Source organism: Borostomias antarcticus (assembly GCF_949987555.1).
Source record: "Borostomias antarcticus genome assembly, chromosome: 3".
Classification (NCBI taxonomy): Eukaryota; Metazoa; Chordata; class Actinopteri; order Stomiiformes; family Stomiidae; genus Borostomias; species Borostomias antarcticus.
In genome coordinates this window covers 1,364,279-1,374,206 of record NC_140236.1, presented here as the reverse complement: position 1 = coordinate 1,374,206, position 9,928 = coordinate 1,364,279, and the positions used below count along the sequence as shown (strand labels likewise).

At 46.4% G+C, this 9,928-nt stretch overlaps 1 protein-coding gene across 1 annotated transcript in view; it reads left to right on the top strand.

Moving 5' to 3' along the window:
• The window catches only part of LOC311329945 (sodium channel protein type 8 subunit alpha-like), a gene marked incomplete at both ends in the record, with an annotated part of 52,148 nt that overhangs the window by 34,040 nt on the left and 8,180 nt on the right, over nucleotides 1-9,928 (top strand). The window contains 2 exon segments of the mRNA XM_084461897.1: nucleotides 891-1,064; nucleotides 7,500-7,622. Coding sequence (XP_084318023.1) covers nucleotides 891-1,064; nucleotides 7,500-7,622 — 297 coding nt within the window.

Genomic DNA, 9,928 nt, shown 5'->3' with positions numbered 1-9,928 from the left:
GTTCTCCGCCCTGTCAGGAGGGCTGTGTTCTCCGCCCTGTCAGGAGGGCTGTGTTCTCCGCCCTGTCAGGAGGGCTGTGTTCTCCGCCCTGTCAGGAGGGCTGTGTTCTCCGCCCTGTCAAATCCTACTAAAATAAAGAGCAGGGAGGAGCGCCTTATCACTGAGGGGTATCTGGAATATCTCCAATGGCCGCGCCTTCCCCACCTTCTCCTCCTCCTCCTCCTCCACCTCATCCTCCTCCTCCTCCCCCACCTCAATCTTCCCCACCTCCTCCTCCTCCTCCCCCCCCCTCTCCTCCTCCCCCTCTCCCCCTCCTGCTCCCCCCCCCCTCCTCCTCCTCCTCCTCCTCCCCCACCTTCTCCTCCTCCTCCTCCTCCCCCCCTCCTCCTCCCCCTCCTCCTCCTCCTTCCCCACCTCAATCTCCCCCACCTCCTCCTCCTCCTCCTCCCCCTCTCCCCCTCCAGCCCCTCCTCCCCCTCCTCCTCCTCCTTCCCCACCTCAATCTCCCCCACCTCCTCCTCCTCCTCCTCCCCCTCTCCCCCTCCAGCCCCTCCTCCCCCACCTTCTCCTCCTTCCCCTCCTCCTCCTCCCCCTCTCCCCCTCCTCCTCCTCCCTCTCCTCCTCCTCCCCCACCTCATCCTCCACCTCCCCCCTCTCCTCCTCCACCTCCTCCTCCTCCCCCTCTCCCCCTCCTGCTCCTTCTCCTCCTCCTCCCCCTCTCCCCCTCCTCCTACCGCACCATAAATTATTGTTAGTGATCAGTCATGATTGAGTGCTACACCGCTGTATACATTTTCATTACTGGAGACGTAAATCCCCGAGCGTGCGTTTATCATACTCAGCTCAGCCGAAGCTAAGCTCACCCTCCTCTTCCTCCTCTTCCTCCCCAGGCCTTTGAGGACGTGTACATCGAGCAGAGGAAGACCATCCGGATCATTCTGGAGTACGCAGACAGGGTGTTCACCTACATCTTCATCCTGGAGATGCTTCTGAAGTGGGTGGCCTACGGATTCAAGAAGTACTTCACCAACGCCTGGTGCTGGCTCGACTTCTTCATCGTGGATGTAAGTGAACTTCCTGTGTATCCGTCGATGGTGTGTTTGGGAGGGTACTGTAGGATGATAGGTCAGGATGGTCATCAATCACACCCTGTTAAAACAGCAACACTGTGAGGGCGTGGCTAAAGAACACTTCCTGTATTAGAGGAACTTCCTGTCCAGCCCAAACAGCACATGGGCATTGAACCCAGAATGAATTTACACAGGAAATACTATCATTTTAAATAAAGACTTTATTTATTATTGTATATGATTATATACAGATAGCAAGCGGATCTGGGCCATATACAGTACAGGCCAGATCTGGCCCTTGTGGCTTAGTTCCGGCCCATATATGGCCCAGAATTATTACACATCCGCTTGCTATCTGGGTATTATTGTATAATATATATTTCACACTTTTTATAGAAAGCCAGTTGGTAGATATTTGATCTATTTCATGAGAAGTGTGTTATTCAGTAGAGTATTACACATTTAAGGGAGTCTGATTGGACTATGATGTTTTTAATGTTCCCACTGTAAAGCACTCTGTGCACTACGAAGGGTGCTATATAAATAACACTTTACTTACTTACTTACTATTTATAACTCAAGTCCATCCCCACAGTGGGGAAGCTGCTGCTACCGCAGAACAGGGTGTGGTTAGGTTGTTAGGGGACAGGTTGCTAGGCGACAGGTTGCTAGAGGACAGATAGGAAATGAGCTGAATCTTCGTGGCATGAAAAGGGTGAGAGACATATTCACACGCCAGCAGAAACTATACGAGACATTAGGTTTTACAGTCGTGAATATGAAGACGTAGCTGTAGAAACTACAGACGGTGAAGTGCATCTATGTCTGTCACCCCTGACATCTCAATGAAGTAAGAATAACTTCCTGTGTTTACTTGTGTGTCTGAGGGTCTTGAATATGAAAGGCGATTCTCTGCTTGCGAATCTGGATTTTATTGTATTTTTTGTCTTTGGTGCATGACCAGGCGAGGAACTGCACAGTCTGTTTCTCGTTGCAAATGGAAACCGATTCTAAACAAGACGAATGATTCAAATTTGAATAATCTGATATTGTAATACGGATATCAGCGCAAATTAGAATCAGCCAATCAATAACCCCGATTATTGATCTGCATATTCAAGCCACGCTCACCCCAACAACTGGATATTAGTAAATGATTTGTCCTTGTCTGAGAGGTCCTTCGTATCTCTATAACCTGTCTGAATGTTTAATGTCTCTCTGTCCTCTGTGTTTTTCTCTGCTCCTTGTGTGAAACAACTTTCAAAGTCTTTGAACAGGGGAAATTCTTCATCCCATTCTTTGTGACACCATACTACCCAGAATATTTGAACTATGGTGGGAGTGAGTGTTTTGAGCTTGGATGCTTTGAGAGTTGATTTTTAATTTTAAAAAGGGCGGGGCGGGTGTATGCTAATTTGATTTGAAAGTTGACACTGCAGAAAGGGGCTCAGTGAATGATTGGACAGGTGGCCCTCAGTGCAGTCATAGTGGGAGGAGCCTGTGTTGACGGGCAGATTAGAACCAGGCACCGTGTGATTGGACGGATGAAGAATCTCCCAGTGTTCCGACCTTCACCTTGAACTAACCAACTCTCTACAGCATCCAACACACCTGCTCAGTGTGGGAGAGGACGTCCCCTCATAGCAGGAAATAGCCATGAACATGCAGTCGCTCCACTTACTCAAATGTACACAAATGCACTTTTTGTAAGTTGCTTTGATAAAAGTGTCTGCTAAATGACTCATGTAACCCTTTTCACTACAGATATCTAACACACAGAGGAATTATTTAAAGGACAGGTTCTGAATTTAGCATTATAAACCATGTTCTAAGGTTATTTACGATCATATACAACGGCCGATATCAAAGTTTCGTCAACCGGTGCACTCTCGAGATGTAGCCCCTCACTGCTAACACACTCAATGGATCTATAGGTGCATAGACAACATCAAAACACCATAAACTCTCCTTTTCAAAGACAGGAAACTCACCGAGTGGTCACTGCTGTCCGTTAATGTTCTGACAAAAAAAAACCGCCACAAATATGCTTCCGAACGGGTTTTATTGATCATTTAGCATAGAACTATTTTCACTCTCAGTACATACATTTGTAAACTTTCACTTGAACTTTGGGAGGTCTTGACTGAGTTTGGAGGCTACTGTACCATAGAAGAAGAAGAGGCGCTTCCGGGTCACAGGTCTACTGTACACAGCAACAACAACAACAAGTCAAGAAGCCTACGATTGATTGCCTTGCAGCTGGTATTTCATTGATAGCGTTATCATCAATGATATAAACATCTCTGGCTTTGTTGTCAATACAAATCAATGGATATAATATGATCAATAACACCTGATTGGAAGCATACTTGGTGGCAATTTTTTTTGCCAGAACATCAACGGACACCAGTGACCACTCGGGAGTTTCCTGTCTTTGAAAACGAGAGTTTATGGTGTTTTTGAAGGATTTTGTCTAGATGCACCTATAGATCCATTGAGTGTGTTAGAGGCAATGGGCTATATTTCAAGAGTGCAACGTTTGATGAAACTTTGATATCGCCGTTGTATATGATTGTAAATAACCTTATAACATTATAACATGGTTTATAATGCTAAATTCTGTCCTTCAACATTGCTTTAATTATCATTACATTAAATCACATACTGTAACCATTTACCTTTTTACAGTTGTAATACAACGTTATACGTTATTTAGAAATGCACAATCCATTTTGATTAGAAGTTACAGAAGTCGGCTCAGTTATACAACCGGCAACAGCTATTGTTTCATGTGAAACGGAATGAAGTTAACGCCGATATAATTCTGTTAATGCAAGACACTCTGGAGTCACTATTGATCCCTCCAAGACGATCACAGTCTAGATTCCAAAACCCCCCCCCCCCCCCCTCATCGTGACCCCCCTCCCCCGCCCCATCCCTGATGGACCGACTGCCCAAACCCCTCCCCCCCGTCTCCTAGCAACCCCTCAGGACTCCTCCCCCGAGCCGGGGGGGTTGTGGCGGTGGGAACCGCAGTGTGTCGTGTTGAACACTTGGGACAGTATAGGAGACTACGTTTCCCAAGCGGTAAATGTGTTACCAAAAGTGTTACCCCCCCCCCCCCCCCAAGTTCCCCTCTCGCGAGTCTTCCTCCCTCCCGACCTCTGACCCCGTGAGTGTTTGACGTGTTCTGAGATGTAATGATGGTGGAGCTGGACCAGCCCTGACCGGTCCTGTGAGTCCGGCAGGCTTGTGGCCTGGGCCTATGACGTCATGTGCTGTGGGTCCTGATGACCGTGCCTGTAGTCTCACAAGGTGGACACCATCATTAGACCAGCATGCATTGCTCCTGAGTGTGTGTGTGTGTGTGTGTGTGTGTGTGTGTGTGTGTGTGTGTGTTAGAGAGAGAGTGTTCCATATACCTTTTGTGTTTTGATGTCTTGTATGTTTAGTTATGTTTTCATTTGACTCTACTTTGAACTTAGAATACTTTGAACTTAGAATATAAATGTTATTAGAATGTATCACAAGAGAGATGATACATGGCAGGTGGCAGATCTGCTTGGGAGATTTGCCAGAGGATAAAATCATACAGTATATGGGGCATTTGCACTACTTGCATTATGCTATTCTGGTCCAAAATAATATATGTACAAAGAAAGAAACTGTTTTAAACGTTATGTTTCTCTGAGAAAAACGCCGACAAAAAGTTGGATATAATTTTATGATTAAAGTTAAATATTTGTGATGTTTTTTTAAACCAACATTGCACATGGTATTGTTATGAGTTAGTAAACGAAGCTCTAGCAAAGATAACTGAGAGGAACCAGATCATCCACCATCCACCATTTTGATTTAGAGACAGATTTTGTTCCATTGTTTTGTTCTGTTGGTTTTAGTCGTGTCGTCTGTTTCTGTTTCTGTTCTGTTCTGCTGTCCCTCATTGGACCACAGCCCCAGATGTCACTGGCCTTGCCTTGCAGAGAGCTCTGAGAGGGGCGGACCGGAAGCTGAGGTCAGAGGTTACCAGCACCGCTACCCCTGGTGGTGGTTGGGGGGGGGGACGTTGCCCCCTATGAGGGCAGGCCGTTCCAAGGGGTCAGGCTGAAGGTGACGATTATCCCAAACACCGTAGATGAAGGCAAAATCTTTATCTTCTGCCTCCACCCTACTGCTTGACCCACAGCTGCCCGGCAGGGAGCTGCTTTCATTACAGGGATTATTGATCTCAGTCAGGGACGCCACATTAATCTATAGCCTGGCGAGATCTCTGTCCAGATCGTTCAGAGCATACGATATGGACGTCCTACTACAGATCCCGAACACTTACTGTAACAAGGTTGAGATGGATGTTAAGTCCACTTATGTTCTCCATCCGTAACGACCATCCCCGCCCGACCAATCAGGTGGAACCCATCTCGCAACATCAGGTTTGTATCCCAGCACCTCGGTGGGGAAAATGGCGCCAGTTAAAATGAAGATTTTGCCTTTGCTAGAAAACCCCTCCCTGTGTGACTCTGGTCAGCTTTGGATGTTGTGTTCTTTGGCGGTGAGTTGGACCAGTACATGTCGATGGCTGGTTGGAGGTGCTTTCAAAATGCGTCCACTGTCAATATACCCTTCGTTAAGGAACTGGTGCCTCACCGCCCATGAAACAGCATTAAGATTAACTAAGCCCAAGCATCCGACTTATTAGGTCTGTTACCGCTATCTACCAATCAATCAATCAAAACTTTGTTTGTATAGCGCATTTTATACACAGAGGCAACACAATGCGCTTTACAGAGAACAAGGGAGGTGGGCATACGACCCACCCCTACATATTCCAGAGGGAAGCAAAAAAACAGTATCACCCAGGGGTCGGAAGCTAGTCATAACTACTGTAGGTTAGATGGTTGTTAGTCATAGAGCAGGTCTACTAGGTTAGTTAGTCATAGAGCAGGTCTGCTAGGTTAGCTAGTTAGTTCTGTAAGTTTACCCAGAATCCTCTGCGCTGGCTATAGACGGAGCCTCGTCCAGCTAATCACCGGACTTGTCTGGCTTCAGTGACCTCATCACTGCTGGACACCCTCCTCTTCCTCCAGGCAGCTCATAAGTGCACGTTATTGACCACTCTGCGTCCTCCACCCCTCTGTTCAGCTTAGCTCAGCTAAATGCTCCTCGCTCCATAGGGGGGCTGTACAATTACCAAACCATAACTCACTCCACTTAGCCTAAATCCCTATTGATTCAGTCTGCAGCCACGGCCCTTGTAATTGGTAACAGTTAGAGAGAGAGAGCCCCTACAGTGATGTGATTAGTTGAGGGATATTGAAATTTAACAGTGGAAACATGCCTCTTTAAAGGTTGTTGAACCTTGCAGGGAGTAGCGTTAGCATTAGCGCTGTTAGCTTGCAGTGAAGCCTCAAATGCTAACGAGAGAGGAGGGATGCACCAGTTCCTTCTAGGCCGTGTGCTGTTTTGTGTGTATTTCTACTGTTATTATATTGTGTGTGTATTTCTACTGTTGCTCTACCGTGTACATTTCTACTGTTACTCTACCGTGTGTTACTCTACCGTGTGTTACTCTACCGTGTGTTACTCTACTGTGTGTTCTTCCAGTGCCGTCCAGTGATAATGACCAGCCGGTCTCCCCTTAACCCCGCCCCTCCTCGCTGCCCCGTGTGGTTCTCGTAATCGTGCCTCTCCCTGTTTTGATTCCAGTGCTGTGTGGACTTTACTTGATGTGTGTCAAATGAACTGAAAGAACATGAGAAATGAGAATGACGCGCGTGAATATGTTGACTTGTATTCTTTCTCTTAGGTTCCCTTAGTTTGTCTATCTTAGATTAAATGGGATTTTATGGCTCAGCTCGAGAGCGACATGGAGAGACCCTGTGTTAGAGGGGCAAGGGTAAGGCTCTCCTGTATGTCGCGTTTCTATGAACATCTACAGGGGTGACCTCTCTCCCTCCCCTCTCTCCCCAACTCCTCCTCCCTCTCCTCCTCCTCCTCCCAACCCTCCCTCTGCCTGTATATGTAATAACTCAGTCATGTGGCATACTTTTCTGCCTAATTTTCCCCTTGTTTGAGTCTTATGTCTCTCTCTCTCTCTCCTCTCTCTCTCTTTTTTCTCTCAATCACAAGTTTCTTTGCAGGTACAAAGGACTTTTCTCGTCTCATCAACTGCCCTAAAATAACAGAAAATATCCCCTGCGGCCTACTGCTACTAAAATATACTACTACGCACATAAAACCTATACTAAACTTGACCTTCTCTCTCCATGTATATACATGTATAAACGCAATATTATACGCGTATATACATGCATAGATTTATGTGTGTATGTCAAGCAACTCTCCGCCTTTGGCAAGGGCGACTCTCTTCCCTAGTGAATATTCTCACTTCTAACAGTTTGGAACCTCTTGTGCTTCTCTCTTTTTGTGTAGGTGTCTATAGTCAGCCTTGTAGCTAATGCGCTGGGCTACTCCGATCTAGGCCCCATTAAATCACTCAGGACACTAAGGGCATTGAGACCGCTCAGGGCCTTGTCACGTTTTGAAGGGATGAGGGTAAGATCCAAAGTTAAGCAGCTGATCCTTGCGCATGCCCATCCAACAGTTAAAGCATGCTAGAACTGATCAAAAACAAACAAACCTTTTTAATAGAGAAAAAAAAAGATCCAGAATCATATTGGGGTATTTTTATTTTTTTTTACAAAAACTAATGACGAACTCACCTTTCCATGCACACAAATCCATTACTTTCTACAAGCAAAATAAAGAACCGAGTCATGATGCAGCTGTAATATTGTTGACGTAATTCTTACCAAAAAGAATATTTCACTGGTTTAAATTGAATCTTTTGTCAAAGTCTATATTTGGATTGAAATTTTTGTCAACTCTGTACATAGAAGTAAAAAGATAACCCGTGAAATAGTAGGATATTACGCAAAGCTGCCTCATCACACAAAACAAGTAGAAAACTACTTATTTCATCTTTTTCATTTTTTTTGATTGGCTTGATAGATGTTTAATGCAAAATAAGTCTACAGTACAAGAAAAGAAGCCAAGCTACATGCCATCTCATAGAACATTTTGAATCAACAATTGGCTGTTCATTTGGCCTGATTCTCAACTCACTGCTTTTAATCAAGAACCCCCCCTTCCCTCCACTTGTCCCTCGCACCCCTAACACTTGCCTCCCCCCCCCTCCCTCCCCCCCTGTCCAGCTCACCCATCCCCCAAAACATCTGGCTCAGAGAACAACCAGTAGGAACCAGGAACCGCCTTCCCAAACATCTCAGCAGGATGTCTGGTAAACAGCCTCTCAGAGGACCCTGTAACCCTGGATCAGCAGTACTGACTCCACCCAAACCATGAGCAGTACATGGGCGTGTCTCCCTGCCCTTTACTGATTCAGCGGTTTCCTCTGCAGTGGCCACGCCCCTTAGGCCCGTAACAGTTTCTCTGGTTGTTTCAGCCATCTTATCTGCGATGTTGTCAGATCTGATTGGCTGACGTTTTGACTTGGCGGGTAGTGATTGGTTGCGCCTGGTTGTTGTCGGCTGTAGTCTCCTCCCCCTCTCTCTCTCTCTACCCTTGGATTGGTTGCCTTGTCTTCTAGTTTGAGCTTCTCCTCACCTCAGTCGCCCCCCCCCCACCTACTCTACCAAGCCCCCATATCTGCAGCACTGTGCCCCTCCCACTTCCTGCCCCTCCCCCCCTCCCCCCCCCTCCACTGCTCGCTCCATCCTGGCCCGGTTCTGCTGGGACCGCAGACGGGAAGGTCACCACCGCACTCTCTCCTGCTTGTCCAGGACCGATCTGCACCAGGGACCGAGACACAAGCCACACCCTCACTTTTGTCGTGGGTTCGGGAGGAACGTATTTGCTAAACTTCTGCCACCGTCAGCGCTTTTGGGCTACTGACATGTTAAACGCCCAACCAGGGCTCATTCCAGAGCCCAGATAAGTCCCGGCGTTCAAAGTTAAACAAAGAGTAAATGACGTTCTGGTATTTTGTCCATCTACGATGTACTCACATACCTAAATCAAGATATATTATTTTTTGGGGGGGCGTTTTACCAACGGCAGAAGCTTAGGAAATACGCAACGCTTCCATCTCACACAAGACATTGTTGTCATGCCATGGTAGAACCCCTACTTCCTGTTGCCTTCCACTCCCACAGGAAGTGAATCTGGGAGGCAACACTGGGCCCAGCGGGGCTGGGAAGGGCGGGGTGGCTGATACTCCCTACCATGCCAGCGTTAGGACCACACTACACCCTCAACCCTATAGGCAGAGAATGGCTCCCCTCAACACTTAAGTCCCAAAAATGACAGCCTTTATGACAATATTATCTTTCATTAATATTGAAGTTTCCATTCATATTCGATATCCAGCGGCTAATATATGATGCCGTGTCGCATACGAGCACACATCAACGCTTGTGACCTGGACATTGGGCGTGACGGACGTCCGTATAAATGCGGAAACAAAAAGCCATATTGGTAGAGTCTCCTGTTCATTGACTCCCTCAGGGATTAGATTAGACTGCTCAAAACCATTGTCATTTTTGGGGATTTCTAAAATCATGGAACCTTTTTGTTGTAGAATGTTTTAAGTACAATACCAATGTGCCTATGAATGACTCACTTCATAGTGTGCATGTGGTATAAGGTGTGGGTGCCCCAGTAGAACAACGCAAAAGAAAACAGGACTTTTTGATCCTGCTGTAGCGATTACAAATACAACTTACTACAGTGTCTTATGTTCATCAATTGAGTTGCCATTTTGTTTGAAACTGAAATGAAAATTTGAGGTCAAAGTGATAAATAAATGGATAGGAAAGTACATGAATGGAGAGATGACACCA